Raw genomic sequence first — 21,413 nt, 5'->3', positions numbered from 1 at the left:
TTGTGACCTTTTATTATGTTAATAGTGCTTAATAAAGGCATAGTGATGTTGACATAGTTGACATGTTGACATAAATTCACAACCACCATGGTTAACTCTAAAAATCGACACTGAAGATATCAAATACACCGTTCAGCTACAATTAAGACAGCCAATACAAACAGAAATATTATGTTGCCTTCTTTGCATTTCTGAGAACAAATACAGTACAAGAAAATAATAAAACAAATACAAATGCACACTCATCTCTCATTTTACGTGGTGCTGTAATGCGGAATATTTTTAGTCTTGTTACAACCAGGAAGGGTAAACAGAACAGAGTTCAACATGTCCCAACTCACCTCTTCCGCCTCCCTTGGGCTCAGTGGATTGAGAGCGGAGCAAGTTATCCCTGCTCCGAGGAACCTCCTCACTCAGCTATAATCTATACAACACAGGAAGCAGAACCACTCAATCAGCTGAAGAGGGTGGGGTTAAATCAGGCTGACAGATTATTGGAATGGGCATTTCTAAAATGTTCTGTGCCAGCAAACAGCAAAATCTTGCGAGCATTCATGCATAAAGTGCAGGAGCAACTCATCTCTGGAGAACCTGGATAGGTGACATTTCAGTCGGGATCCTTTTTTGGAATGTCTGCAGAAAGGTCCCAGCCTGCAATGTCACTTATCCATATTCCCCAGATACTGCTTAACCCGCTGAGTTACTCCAGCACTTTGCAAACCAGCACCTGCACTTTTTGTTTTTACTCTTGAGAGCATTCAGATTTGACACTGCAATCTGGGCCGAATATGCAGGATTTTAAGACACAATCTAAGTGTTGTTGAGAGAAGTGAATAGCTGTCATCTTTTCGAAGATAAGTATGTCATTCTTTCTTTATGCACAGAAAGCAACACAGCCCATAATCTTCCATTATAGATGAGGCTCTCACTAGGGTCTCCTCGATATTCCGCAGCTCCGCTCTTGCTCCCCCTCCCCCCCATTCGTAACAAGGACAAAGTCCCCCTTGTCCTCAACTTCCACCTTATCAGCCGTTGCATACAGCATATAATCCTCCAACATTTTTGCCGACATCTCGCGGTGCCACCCACCTGCTTACCATCGTGGATCGCTTCACGAGGTGGCCAGAGGCATATCCACTCGCTGACATCTCCGCCGCGTCTTGTGCTTGGGCTCTCGAGGCCTACTGGATTGCTCGTTTTGGTGTGCCTGTGGACATCTCCACTGACCGTGGGGCACAGTTTACTTTGACTTTGTCGTCATCTTTGGCATAGCTGTATGGGGCGCAGCTGCATCACTCCAACGCCTATCACTCTCAGGCCAACGGGTTGGTGGAGCGCTTCCATCGACATTTGATGTCGGCGCTGAAGGCGCGGCTAACAGGCCCGGACTGGATCCCCACGGCCCCGAAGGCAGATTTGGACACGTCGTCTGCTGAGCTCGTGTATGGCTCCCCGCTGCGGGTGCCTGGGGATTTCCTTCCTGTCGCTCGAGGGCTGTAGGAGCCCACTTCGTCTGTGTTGGCGAACCTCCGGGAGAAAGTGGGCAGCCTGGCTCCCATTCCGACCTCTCGGCATGGGGTTGCTCCGGTATATGTGCCGCCGGAGCTCAAGGACTGTTTGTTTTTCTTCCTGTTCCTCTCATGTCCACTCGGCCTAATTCGGCCTCCCGCTCGGGTTCCTTACCTCGGGTTCTGGGGGTGGCTTGGGGAAGCGCGAACCCTCGCAATTGGCTGGCGCCATCATGTGATCGCGGGTGTGTTTTCACGGGCTTTTCTCCTCAGTCGACAGCAGGAGTTATTATATATTTGGCTGACCCAGTTCGCGGTTTTCGAGTATTCTTATTTGTTTGTCGTTTCCAAATAAAAATCGTTTTTACTCAACCTGCACCAGCCTGAGTGGCCCTCTATTAAGCAACAGTCGTTGTTGCACAGGGAATTCAGGAGGATCTGGAGAATGAAGTCTGAAAGGTGTTGGGGCTACTCTCAGTCTAGGGCCACTGCCATATTCTTTAAGATGGCCAACTGCTGCCTGATGTGTCTACTCATATTGTCAAATATCCAAAATTAGAGTGATATTCAGATTGTTTGCTGTTAGCATTGACCATAAGGCTCCTTACATTCCAGGTCCCAAACTTCAGAATGAGAAGTTAATGTTACCTCTGCTTGATTTCTTCTAATGTGGAGTAGTTGTTGCATACCTCCTTCTATGCAGGTTTAACTGGGTGAGGTCTTAATCTGCTGGCAAAGGGGTCTGAGGCAACTGAAGACCAGGTCCTGCTCCATAGTTGTTAATTGCACACAAATACATGCACAGGTACCAGTCAGAATATACACTCTTACTCCCACACACACAGGAGTTCAGGCACTGTGGTATCAGTGTTCACTGCCTCCTCTATGCTCCCATTACAATTAAGGTCTGGCCCATTAAGTCTCACCCTTAATCCTCCCTGTCCTTGAGTCCCTTCTCCATTCTACATCCTCATCCTTCCCTCCGATCCTTATCGCCTCGCATACTTGCACCCTGCCTTTCCCCCCTCTGCACCTTCTCTCGTCCACTTACCACGCACCCTCTCCACGAGGTTCCCTCATCTGGCTGGGCACTGGCAGAGGTATCTGGGCACATCCTGCTTTCGACTATTGGGTGCGGAGTCGACGATCAGTAAAGTAATGATGTATTTGAAACGTTTTTATGTTCTTACTGATTGCTGTCCCTCCTCCGTCAAGGTTGGGCCCGTTGGCTGGCGCCGGCCGTAAGGCGACGGCTCCAGCATTCATCCAGCGGGCTCCAGGCGGGAACAGTGCGGCCACCTGAGGGGCAACTTAAAGCACAGGCCGGCAGGTGATCTCTCTCCCCCCTCCTCTGTGGGCTGGTAAACAGCAGGGTCGAGGTGCAGAGGAGGCGGAACTGGTCGCTGGTTGCCAGCCGCGGCGGCAGGTTTAGAGGCAGGGACCGGCGGAGCGCTCGAAGGACGGACCTGCGCCGAACAGCGCCGAGAGGATAACAGAAGAGAAGGTAAAAGATAACAGGGGAGTGGGAGGAGGGGAGGGGGGGGGGGGGGGGGGGGGTGAGGGAAGAAGAGTTAGTCGGTGGGATGGGATGTTGAGGGAGGCGGTAGGTAAGACAGGGGTGGACAGGAAGGGATGGAAAGGGGGTCGGTAGGGTGGGAGGGAGAGAGACAGTAACGGAGGAGGAGACGGGGGGAATGGGAGATGAGGAAGGAGTTGGATAGAGGACGGTAGGGAAGGCGGGGAATGTGTGGGGGAGAGGAGGTTGGTGGGTGTGGGGAAGGGGAGGGGAAAAAGACAGGGTGGGAGAGAAAGAAAGGAGTTGGAGTGTGCAAGAGCTGTCATAGGCAAGAGTGGCTTTTGGGGCTGGAGGAAATTGAGAGAGAGGATGGGTAGATAACAGGGTAAAAGAGCATATTGGAGGCTGAGAAAAGGGTTGTGGATGGAGGGAATTGAATGTGGATGGAGGGAGGTGAATGATCGAAAGGGGGAAGGGAGAGGCACAGGCGTCTGCCTCATGATAAACTCTTCTGGTGCTCAGACATAGCGGTTCTGTCCAACTCTTATGCTTCACACTTGGAACACCTAACTGTAAAATGCTGCCCTTTTACCTTTCAAGGGAATTCACCTACATCAGTGGTTCTTAACCTGGGGGTCATTTGGGGCTTTGCCGGGGGTCATGAAGGGAACACAAATAACACATCCATTTGTTGAGCCCATGTTCAGGAACCTTACAAAGGTACACACCACATACAGTATTTTGTTTGCGTATGCGCGTACTGGTGCCAAAAAGGTTAAGAACCACTGACCTACATCATCATGACCGCGTCTAATCTCGCCCCAGGCAGATAGATTCTTTATTTTCTTTCGTATTAGAGATACAGCCCACTGAGTTCGCACTGACTTGCGATCCCCCGCATATTAACGCTACCCTACACACACTAGGGACAATTTTACATTTTTGTATACCAAACCAATTAACCTACAAACCTGTACGTCTTTGGAGTGTGGGAGGAAACCAAAAATTTCGGAGAAAACCCACGCAGGTCACAGGGAGAATGTAAAGTCCTGTTCAGACAGCAACCGTAGTCAGGATCGATCCCGGGTCTCTGGCGCTAAAGGCAGCAACTCTACCGTTTGCCCAAATCTTTGGTTATTGCTTATAGAGTCATAGCATGATGTAGTGTGGAAACAGGCCCTTCGGCCCAACTTGCTCGCACCATCCAACATGTCCCAGCTACACTAGTCCCACCTGCGTTTGGTCCATATCCCTCCAAACCTGTCCAAAGATGTTCGTCCAGCACTCGAGGAGCTGGATGCTGTGGTCAACAAGCAACAGACGATGCATCCTGACCCCTTTCCCATCATAGGTAGGGACTGGGGGGTTGTTTACTACACATGTGTCCTACAATACCAGAGGATCAAATACCCTCAAACACTGCTATTCCACCAACAAAGCTGGCTATTGCTCCATCTATCGCCTTCACTTGGGGAAATAACACCACCTGGCTGTGCTGCTTCCTGCAGGCAATGAGCAACTGAAAAGTGCACCTCCAGCAGTGAGGACTGCACAGAGCTGGACAGGGGAAGGCAGAGGATTGCTTGGAGACGGTAGACTGGGCATTGCTTAAGGACTCAACAACGGACATGAACAAATATGCCACGGTTGTTAGCGACTTCGTAGCTTTGATGATCATGTTTATTTTACTTCTTGTTGCAGGTGTGATTTTTCAACAAAGAACGACACCATGAACACCAGTCCAGGCACCGTGGGCAGTGACCCTGTCATCTTGGCCACTGCTGGTTATGATCACACTGTTCGCTTCTGGCAGGCACACAGTGGAATCTGCACCCGGACTGTGCAGCATCAGGACTCAGTATCCTTGCAGTTCAGTCTCACCTAAATGCAAGCAGCATGGTCCGATAAACTGCTAATGGCGTAAAGGACAAGTTGATTTAATTGAGCAATGTTATCTAGGAGAATAATTCGGGAAAGATATCTTAATAGTCACAGCCCACTAGGTGTGCACCAATGCCAACCATCTGACTGCACTGATCCCATTTTAATCACTCTACATTCTCATCCAATCCCCTGAGATTTCACCCCTCACCTACTACACTAGGAACAATTTACCGCAACTAATTAATGTACCAACCAATCGTTTTTGGGATGTTGGAGGAAATAGGAGCATCCAGGCAAACCCAAGTGGTCACAGCAAGAACGTGCGAACTCCACACAAGGCACCACTTGAGTTAATATTGTACTTGGGTCGTTGGAGCTGTGAGGCAGCTGCTCTACCACATCTGTACCACTCCGAAACTCATCTGATTTCACTTTGGATTTTTCACATACATTTTGCATGGGGTTGTGGAGTGGCAGTGGGGGAATTTTTTTGTCAAAACAGATTTAATACAATACAAAATTTATCGTGAATCTTTAATGTTTTCTGTTCCTTTTTCAGATTTTCTACATTTCATTTCATTTCCTTCTTCACTGAGTCTGAGAGTTATACAAGTATTGAAACAGGCCCTTCTGCCCACCATGTCCCTGCTGACCATAAAACACCCACCTATACCAATCCTCTTTAACCTACTTTGCCTTAGTGATTCAAGTGCTTGTTTACCACTACCACCTTATCAGGCAGTGCATTCAGGAATGCAAGGTTTCTCCCAGTGAAAAAATACTGAATACGGAAATTCTCTACACAACCTCTTACTCTTCACCTTAAAACGCTGCCATCGGGAAAAGCTTCCTCCAGTCACCCATATCGAATTTTGTACACCTCTGCAGGCTGCCTTCGGTTTACGAACAGGTTTTGCTTTTTTTAACGTCAATTTTGGCCATATTTTGGAACATACACAAAATCACTCATTACAATAACTATTTCTTCACATTATTGTAATGAATAGGGTGAATGAACGTTAATTTATCATCTTCCCCAACTAAGTTTCAATGGTAAAGAATAAAGCTCCGTGGTTGATTTTGATGGGCTTGAAGAATCAGTGGCTGTTACATTATTTTATAGAATATCATTCCACAAACAATTACTTATTAATTTCCAACGTAACTCTTAAATTGACATGTAATTCCCACATCGCAACTAGCAGATTCTTAGAGACAATGAGTTCTGATTATTGTGCGAAGTAGTTACATGAATGCAGAGATATGAGACTGCAGATTATGGTCTGAGTGCAGGTAGATGGGACTAGGTGAAAATAATTGTTCCAGTCTCTCTCTGCATAACTCTCTACGCCAGACAACATCCAGGTTAATCTTTGCTGCACCCACTCCAGTGCAATCATGTCCTTCCCACAGTGTGGCAACCAGAACTGCACATAATATTCCAGCTGTGGTCTGTCAAATGTTTTTTTAAGTTTTACTAAGATCTCCTAGCTTAGCTAATGAAGGCGTGAATCTATTGTTTTTAAAGCACAGTGCTGGAGTAATTCAGTTGGTTAGGCAGTATTTCTGGCGAACATTGCTAGTCAGGACCCTTCTGATGGGAGGGAATGAAAGGTTGTAGATGGCGGCAGGACAAAGCTTGGCAAGTTATGCAAGTAATAAGTGAATACAGGGAAGGTGGGGACAGATGGTTGGACATAGGCTCGAGATAAAAAGACAGAAGGTGTGAGACAAATGATTGAATAGTTGTGAATTGTGAGTCTAAAGGAAGGAATGTAGGTTGAAGGGGATAAATGGGTGTGTCCAAGTCAGCATAGGAGTGAGAAGGAGATTGGTAGTTAAGGGCCTGTCCCACTTGGGCCGTCACTTACACGACAGGCCGGTATCGCGCCCGCACAGCCGTCTAGAGCGCGTGACGTCATCATGCGCCCGCACAGCCGTCTAGAGCGCGTGACGTCATTTGAAGATAGACACAAAATGCAGGAGTAACTCAGCGGGACCGGCAGCATCTCTGGAGAGAAGAAATGGATGTTTCGGGTCGAGACTTCTTCAGTCTGAAATAAGGGTCTTGACCCGAAACGTCACCCATTGCTTCTCTCCAGAGATGCTGCCGGTCCCACTGAGTTACTCCAGCATTTTGTGTCTATCTTCAATCTTGGCCCCGCTCTGGGAGTAGGAATGGGGGCGGATCCGGATCCGTAACGGCCGTGAGCCCCAGGCTGAGTTCGACGATTGCTTACCTGCTTCTGCTGCTGTTGGAGGTGAGACGTTGAGCCGCGCCAGGGTCTTGGGCCTGTCCCACTTTGGCAGTCAGTTACGCGACAGGCTGGTGGCGCGCGAAGATTTCGTTCAGGGCGAAGTCCACACTCCTCCACTCCATGCACCCGTCCCATGCTACCCACACGCTAGCAGGTCGCCTAAATGGCGCGCAAAAGACAGTCAAGTGGGACAGGCCCTTAAGTTACCCAATAAGAGGTGCTGTTTCTCCAGTTTGTGTGACAAGGTTTCCAATCACAAAAGCAATTGCCAGTATTACCCAATTATCTATAACCTCATTTGGTGTTTTCAGATTCTAATGTTTTACATAGCTTTTTGCATTTGTCCCTCTTTATCCTCACAGGGAAAATATATTTGTGTCACACTTAATGTGCCTTCCCCAGTAAATTTATTTTGTCTAACTGTACCCTTTCTGGTGATACTGAGGTTTTCCCTTACCCACCACTACTCAACTTTTATTCAGTTACTTGTACGTGGTGCTGATTTTATGAGTTGTTGAAGATTACATTATTTCCATTTCCTTAGTAATGCTGTCAGCAGGTGAATGCTTTGGAAATCACTCCGGACCGCAGTATGATTGCTGCAGCAGGTGAGCACCTGTACTCTCGTTCACTCATGCACTTGATTAACTACCATGTGGGCTGCTCCTGCACTGAGATATAACATTGTTGGCCTCCATTGGTGAAAATCTAAATGTGGATTTTAATACACGATTTTTGTGTGGTTGAGATGGAAGCAATTGTGTGAAATGAACATCATTTCCACTTTTAGGAGCACTTTGCCCTTGAGGTGCGGGAGGGGAGAGAGTCCCTAGACTGCGTTTGGATTGTTGAATTGTGTGCTTGTGGCTTGCAACAGATCTTTTTCCCAGAGGTGAAAGCGTTAGGTGTTAGTAACCAGTCAGAGAAAGACACGGTGCACCTATGCATCATCTGTAATCGCAGGTTCTAACAGTATTTTGACCTTATTGCTGATCAGAGCTTGTGCAGATGCATGGTGGTATTTGGCTTGTGTGATCTATCTGGCAAAATTATGCATTTTATTTTCTTTGCCTTCTCTTGTAGGATATCAGCACATCCGAATGTATGACTTGAATTCCAACAACCCAAATCCAGTTATCAACTATGATGGCGTCAGTAAAAACATCACCTCGGTTGGTTTCCACGAAGACGGGCGCTGGATGTACACTGGTGGCGAGGACTGCATGGCCCGAATTTGGGACCTCAGGTACTTACCGGGAGGCCCAGAGTAAGGTGACTTTTGGTGGCATCAAGTATCTACATTTTGATAGGGTGCTGCGAAGACAGTGGTGCTGTTTTAGGATAAAGCATTGGATCCAGGCCTCACCTGTACTTGGGTTCATGTAAATTATTCTGTGCTAGAGCTTTTTGCTGAACCGTTGTCATTGAAATAGATTTCCTAATTGTTTTGTTAAGATAATTTTGTGCACAATTCCAAAACTGACAGTACTTTAAATAGCTATCAACTGCTTTGGTCCTTGCTGAGGCCAGCACTCCATGGCAATATGACACAGCACAGCTGGTAGAGCCACTGAATCGCAAGCACCAGGGACCTGGATTCCACCCAGATCTCAAGTCCTGTCTGTGTGGAGCTTGCTCTCCCTGTGACCACGTGTATATTTCCCCCACATCCCAAAGATGTGTGTGTTATTTGATTAATTGTCCACTGTAAATTGCTCCTTGTGTAGATGGACGTTGGAATCTGGTGGGAGTTGATAGAATAGGATGAGTGTACGATGAGTTTAAATGGGTCATTGATAGCTGCACGGACTTGGTGGGCTGTAGGGCCTGTTTCCACACTGAATCTCCATTACTCTAAACGCAATATGTACCAGTTGGGATGGGGAAACCTTAAAGGAAAGGGAGTGTTTCTCCAATTCCAAGTGAATGCACAGATCTTCAAAATAAGTAACTGGTTCGGTTCATGCAGGCCCAGGAAGCCAGGATTGTTGTCTCCTGACTTAATCTCCTCTGTCCACACCCCACCCCTCAGCCCAGGAACACCAAGTCTACAGAAGGCCAAAGTGGGGAAAGGGATGGACTTTTGAATCCTGACTATAACTAAGGCACGGCTGTTGCTCCAGTCCATCTATGACTTGAACTATTCTTTTATCTCCCGACAGGTCACGTAACCTGCAGTGCCAGAGAATCTTCCAGGTCAATGCACCTATCAATTGTGTCTGCTTGCATCCTAATCAGGTAAAGCTCAATGTTTTGCAACGGGCAGACTGCATCCCCACTACCTCTCAGACTGAGTATGTTATGGTTTCCAGTGGAGATATAGAGTTGTCCAGCACTGTAACAAACTATGTTTATGTCAACCTTTTTGCACACTGCGCTTTGGCTGCATTACGATCCTATTCTTCTATGCCTTGTCTATTTAAGTATCTGCCAAACTATCTCTTAAAGTAGCAATCGTTTCTGATTCCACATCACCTTCTCTGGTAGCAATATCAACTGCTCTTTGTGTAAAAAAATAAATGCTGAGATCTTCTTTATATCTCCTACCACTTGTCTAAAACTTGTTTGTTTTTCATATCTCCACCAGAGAAAAACAGATTTTGACCATCTACCTTTCTAAGCCTTTCAAAATCATATATATTTCTATTGGGTCACCCCTCAGCCTTGATATCTCAAGGAAAACAAGACCAGCCTATCCATAGTCTCCCCATAACTAAAGTCCTCTGAACCAACCAGGCAACATCCATGGCAATCTCCTCTGCACGCTCTCCAGCACAGACATTTGAAGCTGGAAATGTGTTTCCCAGTTTCTCCACAGTGCATTACTTGCCAGTATGTGGCGCTGCTGTACTTTGCAAGGTCTTTCCCTAGTTTTTCAAATTCTGAAATGTCCTGTTGATATTTCCAAACCCGGCCTTGCCTCATTCGACACTTTACTCCAGGACTCATTACAGCCTTAAGCAAACGTGGACTTAACAGCTCAATTCCAGAAATGAGGTGGTATGATTGTTATTAATGTCGGCAGAATTTGCCTGTGACAAGAAGTTTAAGAAAAGTGAAAGACCATGGAAATTAAAAGCAGGTTCTTCACTAGCAAGGGTCGTGCAGTGGTGAATAAAAATAGTTGCGACTGTTGACGGTCAAACATTTCGGCTTTGAGATCTCACAGTGAGAAATGCTTAGGGCAGTGTCAGAGGCACAGCTGCCTGCAGTTGCTTTATAAATGACCTTTGAGCATACATTAACTCCACTTCTGACCTCATGGTGGAGCAGTGTCCAGTTCCAGTTGCAATTCCTGTTGATGAAGCAGCCCGTGTATACAGCACTTTGTTTAATCTTTAAATCTCTTCTCTGCTCCTAGTTCCTCCCATTTCATTATAACTAAGGTTATTATTCCTGAGGATGTCCGATATTGATTACTGAAAATGCCAAGCATGCCTGTGGCCATTAAAAGCAACTCCAAGAATGTTCACATGCAATCACACCCGTTCATTCTTCTCGACTTTGTAGCCAAGTTTGCGGATGATACAAAAATAGGTGGAGGAGCAGGTAATTGTAGAGGAAGTAGGGAGTTTGCAGAAGGACTTGGACAGGTTCGGAGAGTGGACAAAGAAGTGGAATGCAGTGTAGAAAAGTGTGCGATCATGCACTTTGGTAGTAGGAAAAAAGGCTTAGACTATTTTCTAAATGTGGAGAGGATTCAGAAATCGGTGTAAAAGGACTTGGGAGCGCTGGTGCAGGATTCCCAAAATATTAATGTGCAAGTGGAATCTGTAGTAAGGAAGGCAAATGCAATGTTAATATTTATTTCAGGAGGACTAGAATATAAAGCAAGGATGTAATATTGAGGTTTTATAAGAACTGGTTAGACCACATTTGGAGTATTGTGAGCAGTTTTGGGCCCATATCTGAGGAGGGATGTGCAGGCATTGGAGAGGGTCCAGAGGAGGAATACGAGAATGATCCCGGGATGATTAGGTTAATGTATGAAGAGCGTTTGATGGTTCTGGGCCTGTATTTGCTGGAGTTTAGAAGGGTGAGGGGGGATCTCATTGAAACTTACCAAATAATGAAATGCCTTGATAGTGTGGACGTGGAGAGGAGGTTTCCACTAATGGGAGAGTGTAGGACCAGAGAGGGCAGCCTCAGAATAAAAGGACATGCCTTCAGAAAGGAGATGGGTGGAATTTCTTTAGCCTGATAGTGGTGAATCTGTGGAATTCATTGCCACAGGTGGCTATGGAGGCCGTCTTTGGGTATTTTTAAAGCAGAGATTGACAGGTTCTTGATTAGTAAGTGTGTCAACAGTTACAGGGTGAAGGCAGGAGAATTTGGTTGAGACGAAAAGATAGGTCAGCCATAATTGAATGGCAGAATTGACTCGATGGGTCGGATGGCCTAATTCTGCTCCTCTTACTTATGACATTATGACAAGTTTAAGTTCTGCTTTGGATTCTTCCTAACTATACCGAAGGTATTCATGGGCTTTGCTCTCTTTGCAGGCAGAGCTGATTGTTGGTGATCAGAGTGGAGCCATTCACATCTGGGATCTAAAAACGGACCACAATGAGCAGCTGATTCCTGAGCCAGACGTATCAGTTAATGCCGTTCACATTGATCCAGACGCAAGCTACATGGCAGCAGTCAATAGTTCGGTTAGTGATCTGGCACCTTCACCACAGTAAAAGTCTTCATGACAAGCTCAAAATGAGATGATAACAGCAAAGTTGAGATCTGCATGGTGTGATGGTGGCAATGTTGATGGTGCAGTGAGTTGGGGGCTTGGATCATTGCAACATCTTAACATTGCATTTCAAACTTGCACCATCTGCCAGCTAGAAAGATGGAAGGCAAATAGTTGGAATTTGGGGATGGTAGCATTCCCCCCTCTGGGTCTTCTGGGTCAGCCTGATGTGGACATGTTTACTTTACCATCAACAATCAAATCCTGTCAATCCCCCCCCCCAGCCGCCCCCCCCCCCCCCCCCCCAACTCAACTCACAGCAAACCTTAAGGAGGCAGTTCACATAACCTTCTCAAAGTCAGAGACAAAGACAGTAAATATGTCTGTCTGCCTCCACGATCACATTATTTTCGGGTGGGGGCTGAAGGGTGCGGAGTCTGGCCAGCTAGTATCCTTGATATTTCTGAAATAAGCCCAGACTAGAGAAAAAGAGTTGCAATGTGTTTGGTTTTCAGTGTAGAAGAAATCACATTGTGAACACTGATTGCAATGCACTGGATTGGAAGAAGTGCATGTGAATCACAAGGTCACCTTTGGCTGGACTGTTGGAATCTCTGGATGGTGGAAAGGGTAGAGGTGAAAGGACACAGTGGCGCAGTGGTAAAGTTGCTACATTTCAGTGCCGGAGACCCGGGTTGGATCCTGATTACAGGAGCTGTCGCTGCGGAGTATGTACGGTCTCCCTGTGACCTGCGTGGGTTTTCTCCTGGTACTCTGATTTCCTCCCACATACCAAAGATGTACAGGTTTGTAAGTTACTTGGTTTCTGTAAGTTGTAAATTGTCCCTAGTGTGTAGGATAGTGCTAGTGTACAGAGTGATTGCTGGTCGGAATGGTCTCGGTTGGCCGAAGGACCTGTTTTCACACTGTATCTCTAAAGTAAAAGATATGTATTGAACCTCCTACTTCTTCTTCTTGCATATGGTGTGCACAGCCTAAAGTTGTTCTATTTGATCTTATTTGATTGTGCACGCCTCGTTGAAACAGGACGGACCACGTGAAGGTTGCAATCTCCCACCCCATTGAACCTCCTGCAAATGCAAGAGATAATGGCGTGGGAATAGGAGTGTTTGTTGGGGATGGAATGGTAGATCACACAGGAAAATGTGCTTTTGAAATACTAAAAAGAGAAGGGAGGGGAATATGTGAGTGGTGGTGGAATCTCATGATACGTGACCAAAATTGTGAAGGATGATCTGTATTATGCAAAGGCTGATGAGGAGGTTCAGAGGAACACAGTTTCTCTTTCCACAAATGCTGCCTGACTTGCGAGTGTTTTCACCATTTTCTGTTTTATTGTGTTTCTGGAATTAATATAGTAGGTTCTTTTTATTTTTGCCCTGATATTTCTGTCTTGTTAATATATTCTGTTTCTTTGTGGTGTCGCACTAGGGTAATTGCTATGTGTGGAATCTGACGGGAGGCATAGGTGATGATGTTACTCAACTCATTCCCAAGACAAAAATCCCAGCTCACAAACGCTACGCACTTCGTTGTAAGTTCAGCCCCGATTCCACGTAAGTGCTTTCCTTTCTATGACGTTTTAATCCCCAGTAAACCTCATAATCAGTATCTTGGTTAGGGTGTTAGGGAGGTGCTTTTGTACCAGTTGTATCCACCACTCTTCTTGTGATACAAAACAAGATCCTAGTTACAAAGTAGTTAATGACGAAGTGTGACTCGGGTAAGCAATGACTCTGCTTACCATGAAGTGTGCAGCAGAAATAGTGGGGCTGATCATCCACTTGGATCTGCACTAATCTGCCAGAGGATCCCCCTGTGAGAGGGCAATTCCCAAGCGCATGTTAGTGAATGTCCTTTGAATGTTAGTGAATGTCCTTGACAAGCAACCATATTGAAAATGTTGACAGCTCGTGGGAGGCCTTGTGCTGTCCCAAGCCACGGATTTGAGGTGATCTCCCATGACAGCCACAGACCAGGCTGGAAGAGGCTGTGTGGCCAGGTGCCCCAATAAATCAAGTCTGGACAACTACACCCTGGCATACTTTATCAAAAGTCAGAAATATGGGGGAGAAAATTAACCAAAAACATGAGCATATTTCACTGGACTATAATAAGACTTTTAATTCTCATGCTTCTCATATTTCGTTATGACATTCAGCTACTCAAACCTGCTGGCTCTCAAGGCATTCCCATCAGTCCTTTGTCCCTACTTGCCTCATTGCAACTTGCTCTCTCTCTCAATTAAAATATAGAACAGTACAGCATAGGAACAGGCTGTTCAGCCTATAATGCCTGTAACTTAAACACATTCTATCTGCCTGAATGCAGTCTTTCCCTCCATCCATGCCTGTTCAGATGCCTCTTAAATGTTGTTGTTATATCGGTTTCCACTATCTCACCAAAATGGTGTCAGTAATAACACACAAAAATTCTACATCTAGCCTAGATATTTGTGTTTACTACTGCTAAAATGTAAGATGAATAGACAAGATAAAGGATTGAGCTTCAAGGATTGGGTTGTCAATGTGCCTTGCTCTGCTAGTTCAAATACATGTTGATTCTATTGCTATTCAACATTATATAGGACATTAAGTGTATATTACAGATATTAAGGGAAATTCCAAGAGTTTGTACATTAAGGGAAAGAGGTTTCCCACTTAGGAAACCTGAACGGAAACCTCTGGAGACTTTGTGCCCCACCCAAGGTTTCCGTGCAGTTCCCGGAGGTTTTTGTCAGTCTCCCTAGCCTGCTTCCACTACCTGCAACCTCCGGCAACCACCTGCAACCTCCGGGAACCGCACGGAAACCTTGGGTGGGGCGCAAAGTCTGCAGAGGTTTCCGTTCAGGTTTCCTAAGTGGGACAGGGGCATTAGAGAGAATACAGTGCCCCTCAGAAAACAAAGTGTGTGTGCCACAGGAGATGAGGAAAGTCCTCAATGAGTATTTCTGCTCTGTTTTTACTGTATCTTGAGGACAGTTATTATTACAGTCGAGGAACTGCTGAACACCCTAAGGCATATGAAGGGACAAATCTCCCGGCCTAATCAGATATATCTGAGGACACTGGAAACTAGAGAAGAAATGTCTGAGATATCAATCATTAGTAGATATGGGTGACGTGCTGGAAGGTCTGAAGAAGGGTCTCGACCCGCAACGTCACCCATTCCTTCTCTGCAGAGATGCTGCCTGACCTGCTGAGTTATTCCAGCTTTTTGTATCTATCTTCAGTTTAAACCAGCAGTTGTGGAGCAGAGGGATCTAGCAGTACAGGTACATAGTACTTTGAAAGTGTCATCACAGGTAGATAGGGTGATCAAGAAGATTTTTGGCACATTGGCCTTCATGAGTCAAGGTATTGATTATCGAAGTTGGGATGTCATGTTACAGTTGTACAAGATGTTGATGAGGCCACATTTGGAACACTGTGTTCAGTTTTGGTCATGCTGCTATAAGATGGATGTTAAGGTGGAAAGAGTGCAGAGGAGATTTACGAGGATATGGCCAGGATTTGTGGGCCTGAGCTATATGGAGAAGTAGGGCAGGCTAGGATTTTATTCCTTGGAGCGTTGGAGGATGAGGGGTGATCTTACAGGGGGAATCCTGAACCAGAAGACATGGGTGTAAGGTAAGAGGCGAAAGTTTATTTTGAACCTGAAGAGCAACTTTTTCACACTGAGGTGAGTATATGTAACGAGCTGCCAGAGGAGGTAGTTGAGACAGGTTCTATAACAAAATTTAAAACACATTTGGAGAGGTACATGGATAGGAAAGGTTTGCAAGGATATGGGCCAAACGTGGGCAGGTGGAATATCTTGGTCAGGATATTAGGCTGGCGGTCTTGTTTCCATGCTGTATGACTCCATGACAACCAGTCAAGCCGCTACGTATTAGTTCGTGTCAGTCTCCTTGTGTTTCTGCTTGATTTTCTTGAACTGGAGGATTCTCCTGGCTGAGTCAACAGCATATCAACCATTCCATTGCTATTGGAGGCATCCCACTGAGTGCAGATGGTTGCTTTCTCTCCGCATGTAATGACTTCTCCACTCAAAGCAATTAGCTGCAAAAACTCTGGAGCAGTGGGTTCTGTGCCTTATAAATATGTTTTTTTCATCAATTTATTCCATGAGGCATTAGCAGAACAGGCAAATGAGAAGGGAATGCTATTAATTTCCCAATGAAAGTAAAAGCACATGGCATTTCATTTTTACATTTTTTAAAATTCAATCAAGAATATATAAGCCCCATAATCCGGTTATAGTTTACATATATATCAAATGTATAATTTGGCAGTGTATAAATAATTCAGTGTAGGTTCCAGCTCTGAATTTCAGCATTAAGGAAAAACTACAGTGTCTTCTAAGTGTGAGACAGTTGTTAACTTCTTGCTGCGGCTTGATCAGAGACACTGTCAATGTCCTGCTGCTAAGTGTCTCAATGGGATCTGATGACAGAGCTACAATGGCAGCTGGAGGTGAGTTATTGAGTAGGGAACAAGAGGATGAAAGTTTACCATGGATAGTGGAGTTACTGTTAGATCAGCCAAAATTGTATTACACAATGGAGCAGGCATGAGGGACTGAACATCCTACGCCTGCACCTAATTTGTATGTTCAGAACACCGGCCTGACCCTAGCATACATTTGACAAGTATATTTGCAGTGTGTTGTGTTTAGCTTCTTGTTTTCCATCCTTTATCTGCTGTGCCAATTTTTTTTGGTGAGAGCTTTTGATTCTGCACCAGTCCTTGGCCCTGTATGTTTTCTGTACAGAACAGTGTGTGAACTGTGTGGCTGCGGAGGGTTGAGGTCCCGACCACGGGGGAAAATGGAGGAGGACTGGCCAATTTTTGTGCCTTCCACCACAGTGATGAATGCTGTGGTGGATGTTTTTGTTAAATTTTTATTGTGTATTGTGTGATCTTTATCATAGTACCGCTGCTGACAAATTCATTTCACTTGCACTTTATGTGCAATGTGACGAATAAAACAGTATTGTATTGTATTGAACAGTGCCTGAACATGGAATGAACGTTTAAATGGAGCAATATATCAGACAAACTGTTACAAAGAAGATGTATTATAGAACAATCCATCTAACGTTTCTTGTTAACGTGCAGTATAATTTAATTCCATTTTAACTTCTCTGTAACTGTGTGATAAATTACTTTCCAACTTTGTCCGTTATTCCTTCCAAACAGACTTCTTGCCACGTGCTCGGCTGACCAGACCTGTAAAATATGGAGGACGTCCAACTTCTCCCTCATGACTGAGCTTAGCATCAAGAGCAATAACCCTGGAGAGACATCGCGAGGCTGGATGTGGGACTGTGCGTTTTCTGGGGATTCGCAATATATTGTCACAGGTGAGAAGTAAACCATCCAAGTAAGGAACTGGTTCTATTTAAACACTGCTTGTGATGAAACTGTTATTTTCTGATATTAGTACCCAATTTCAAGTAAATTAAAACATGCTCACTCCAAAGTACTATTGATTTACTTGGAAGAATTCCTACTTTGGACCTCTGGGGAAACACTCAAGGATTCCTTGTTGATGATCTAATGCCACAGTTATATGTAATGACCCTGGGCAGAGGACAGCAGTTTAGAGTTGTGTTGGATTTAGAATGTGACTGCATTGTGGCTTGATGACTACATACCCTGCTTAACACCCGGCAATTATTCACATTTTAGTTCACGCTCTCAGCTCTGAGCCAGAAGGTTGTGAGTTCAATTTTCACTCTAAGATCTGACCATGTAAATTGGGTTGTGCTGTAAGGGAGTACTGTAATGTGCTTGCTTTAGGCAAGATGCTAATTTGTCCTTTTTGGGTATATAACCATATAACCATATAACAATTACAGCACGGAAACAGGCCATCTCGACCCTTTTAGTCCGTGCCGAACACGTATTCTCCCCTAGTCCCATACACCTGCGTTCAGACCATAACCCTCCATTCCTTTCCCGTCCATATAACTATCCAATTTATTTTTAAATGATAAAAACGAACCTGCCTCCACCACCTTCACTGGAAGCTCATTCCACACAGCCACCACTCTCTGAGTAAAGAAGTTCCCCCTCATGTTACCCCTAAACTTCTGCCCCTTAATTCTCAAGTCATGTCCCCTTGTTTGAATCTTCCCTACTCTCAGTGGGAAAAGCTTATCCACGTCAACTCTGTCTATCCCTCTCATCATTTTAAAGACCTCTATCAAGTCTCCCCCTTAACCTTCTGCGCTCCAAAGAATAAAGCCCTAACTTGTTCAACCTTTCTCTGTAACTTAGTTGCTGAAACCCAGGCAACATTCTAGTAAATCTCCTCTGTACTCTCTCTATTTTGTTGACATCCTTCCTATAATTAGGCGATCAAAATTGTACACCATACTCCAGAATTGGCCTCACCAATGCCTTGTACAATTTTAACATTACATCCCAACTTCTATACTCAATGTTCTGATTTATAAAGGCCAGCACACCAAAAGCTTTCTTTACCACCCTATCTACATGAGATTCCACTTTCAGGGAACTGTGCACAGTTATTCCCAGATCCCTCTGTTCACCTGCATTCTTCAATTCCCTACCATTTACCATGTACGTCCTATTTTGATTTGTCCTGCCAAGATGTAGCACCTCACACTTATCAGCATTAAACTCCATCTGCCATCTTTCAGCCCACTCTTCCAACTGGCATAAATCTCTCTGTAGACTTTGAAAATCTACTTCATTATCCACAACCCCACCTATCTTAGTATCATCTGCATACTTACTAATCCAATTTACCACACCATCATCCAGATCATTGATGTACATGACAAACAACAGTGGACCCAACACAGATCCCTGTGGCACCCCACTAGTCACTGGCCTCCAACCTGACAAACAACCATCCACCATTACTCTCTGGCATCTCCCATTCAGCCACTGTTGAATCCATCTTGCTACTCCACCATTAATACCCGACCATTGAACCTTCTTAACCAACCTTCCGTGAGGAACCTTGTCAAAGGCCTTACTGAAGTCCATATAAACAACATCCACTGCTTTACCCTCATCAATTTCCCGAGTAACCTCTTCAAAAAATTCAAGACGATTAGTCAAACATGACCTTCCAGGCACAAATCCATTCTACACTAACTTCCCTCAATGTCCTAGGGAATATCCTGTCCGGACCTGGAGACTTATCCACTTTTATATTTCTCAAAAGTGTCAGTACTTCCTCTTCTTTGATCCTCATAGTTTCCATAGCTACTCTACTTGTTTCCCTTACCTCACATAATTCAATATCCTTCTCCTTGGTGAATACCGAAGAAAAGAAATTGTTCAATATCTCCCCCATCTCTTTTGGCTCTGCAGATAGCTGTCCACTCTGACTCTCTAATGGACCAATTTTATCCCTCGTTATCCTTTTGCTATTAATATAGCTGTAGAAACCCTTTGGATTTACTTTCACCTTGCCAAAGCAACCTCATATCTTCTTTTAGCTTTTCTAATTTCTTTCTTAAGATTCTTTTTACATTCTTTATACTCCTCAAGCACCTCATTTACTCCATGCTGCCTATAATTATTGTAGATCTCTCTCTTTTTCCGAACCGTGTCTAATTTCCCTTGAAAACCATGGCTCTTTCCAATTTTTACTATTTCCTTTCAACCGAACAGGGATATAAAGATTCTGCACTCTTAAAATTTCACCTTTAAATGTCCTCCATTTCTCTTCCACATCTTTCCCATAAAACAAACTGTCCCAATTTACTCCTTTTAAATCCTTTCGCATCTCCTCAAAGTTAGCCTTTCTCCAATCAAAAATCTCAACCCTAGGTCCAGTTCTGACCCTCTCCATAATTATATTGAAACTAATGGTATTATGATCACTGGTCCCGAACTGTTCCCCAACGCATACCTCTGCCACCTGACCCGTCTCATTTCCTAACAGGAGGTCCAGCACCGCCCCTTCTCTAGTAGGTACTTCTATGTATTGCTGCAAAAAACTATCCTGCACACATTTTACAAACTCCAACCCATCCAGCCCATTTACAGAATGTGTTTCCCAGTCTATGTGTGGAAAATTGAAATCTCCCACAATCACTACCTTGTGCTTACTACTAATATCTGCAATCTCCTTACATATTTGCTCTTCCAATTCTCGCTCCCCATTTGGCGGTCTATAATACACCCCTATAAGTGTTGCTACCCCTTTCCCATTTCTCAGTTCCACCCAAATGCATGAGATTCCATGGTGCCATTTTGAAGACTTGTAGGGGTGTCCTCTTCAATCTTGTTCAACGTTATTCTCTGAACCTACATCATAAATCCAATCTAAGTCCAATCTGATTGCTGCATTTTCTACATTACAACAGTGAATACATTTTAGAAGTACTTGATCGGCTGTGCAATGTGCAGATACTTGAACTCTTGAATGGCACTGCATAAATGCAATGTTTGTTTAAAATAACTTTTTTTAAACGTATGTTATCAGGCCAAGTTGTTCATGTGGCTTGGAATCTATCCAACAAGTTGTTTGAGAAGATGGAGTTTGCAATAGATACTTATAAAGCATATTGGCACATTTTAATCTAGAAATTTGCATTCTTGCACAGTAGTAATTCTTTAAGTATGAAGGCTAACACTTTTCTATCCCCATGCAGCCTCTTCAGATAACCTTGCCCGGTTGTGGTGTGTGGAGACTGGTGAAATTAAACGGGAGTACAGTGGGCATCAGAAAGCAGTTGTTTGCCTGGCCTTCAATGACAGTGTACTGGGATGAATATCTCCAAAGGAGCCTGGCCCTTCCCTTACCCTCTTCCTCTCCTTTCCTACACCAAGCACATGAATTGGAATCCTGGCAGGTTGCTTTCATGAATCACTATGAAAACGTTGATCCAAGTTGCTGCAGTCTGGGACCTCTCTGTGTATTCTATCACTGGACTTGATTTTGCCACTTGAGCTATGAGATGGTAACTAATGCTACAGTTACTGTGCCTCGGCTCTAACACCAGGATTTCAAGCAGCAGAATGCTGGTGAGTGAAATGTTCGTGCTGTTCTTTTGAACAGTGAAAAAAACATCAGGTGGCATACCTAAACTTGAACAATCTGAAGAGCATTATAAGTTTTGTGGCATTGAAGGGAATTATTCATGAGAGCAGGTCCTTTACATTTAGTGAGGATGAGAATAATTTGAGGAATGAGTTCAGGATTTCTGGTGCAATATATTGAACACACACTAACATTCTCTTAACTTGTGCACCAATAACATATGCTAAGGATATCTTGTGCAGCATGAAGAATGTCTCATGTAAAGCTATGGTATGTAACTTTTGTATGGGTTAAAGATTATGCATCGTTACAGTTTATTGTTTCCGATAACACTTTTCCATATTTTCTTGGTAATTAATTCGAAAAGATTAGCAGTAGCAGTAGGTCTACTACGAGAGCTGGTGTGTTTTCACTGCTCTTTAATATCTAATGTTAAGAAACAATGCAGTTGGTGAATGCTGAATAGCATCTAATGCTGTGTGCAATCATTAAAACTGCAATGAATGAACATA

At 44.5% G+C, this 21,413-nt stretch overlaps 2 protein-coding genes across 8 annotated transcripts in view; one reads left to right on the top strand and one right to left on the bottom strand.

Moving 5' to 3' along the window:
* LOC116985775 (hexosaminidase D-like) overlaps positions 1 to 2,916 on the bottom strand; it is a 40,550-nt gene extending 37,634 nt beyond the window's left edge. For 2 of the 7 annotated variants that reach the window (XR_004415347.1, XM_033040767.1), the window contains exons 1-2: positions 2,560 to 2,830; positions 342 to 458 (exon numbers count right to left, since the gene is read on the bottom strand). The gene's annotated coding sequence lies outside the window, so the exon portion shown is untranslated. Of the gene's footprint in view, positions 1 to 341; positions 459 to 2,559 lie in introns of all 7 variants that reach the window. The other 5 variants (XM_033040766.1, XM_033040768.1, XM_033040764.1 and 2 more) reach the window with 5 other exon arrangements.
* On the top strand, positions 2,865 to 21,413 carry mlst8 (MTOR associated protein, LST8 homolog). Its single transcript, XM_033040770.1, has 9 exons — positions 2,865 to 3,012; positions 4,726 to 4,882; positions 7,723 to 7,774; positions 8,250 to 8,412; positions 9,329 to 9,404; positions 11,669 to 11,821; positions 13,303 to 13,427; positions 17,073 to 17,236; positions 20,513 to 21,413. Exons 2-9 carry the CDS (start codon positions 4,754 to 4,756, stop codon positions 20,629 to 20,631), a joined length of 981 nt encoding a protein of 326 aa, XP_032896661.1. The 5' UTR covers positions 2,865 to 3,012; positions 4,726 to 4,753; the 3' UTR covers positions 20,632 to 21,413.

The sequence above is a fragment of the Amblyraja radiata genome, chromosome 22 (assembly GCF_010909765.2).
Source record: "Amblyraja radiata isolate CabotCenter1 chromosome 22, sAmbRad1.1.pri, whole genome shotgun sequence".
NCBI classification, from domain to species: domain Eukaryota; kingdom Metazoa; phylum Chordata; class Chondrichthyes; order Rajiformes; family Rajidae; genus Amblyraja; species Amblyraja radiata.
Note: the sequence above shows the minus strand (reverse complement) of the source record. Positions and strands in the feature narration are given on the sequence as shown.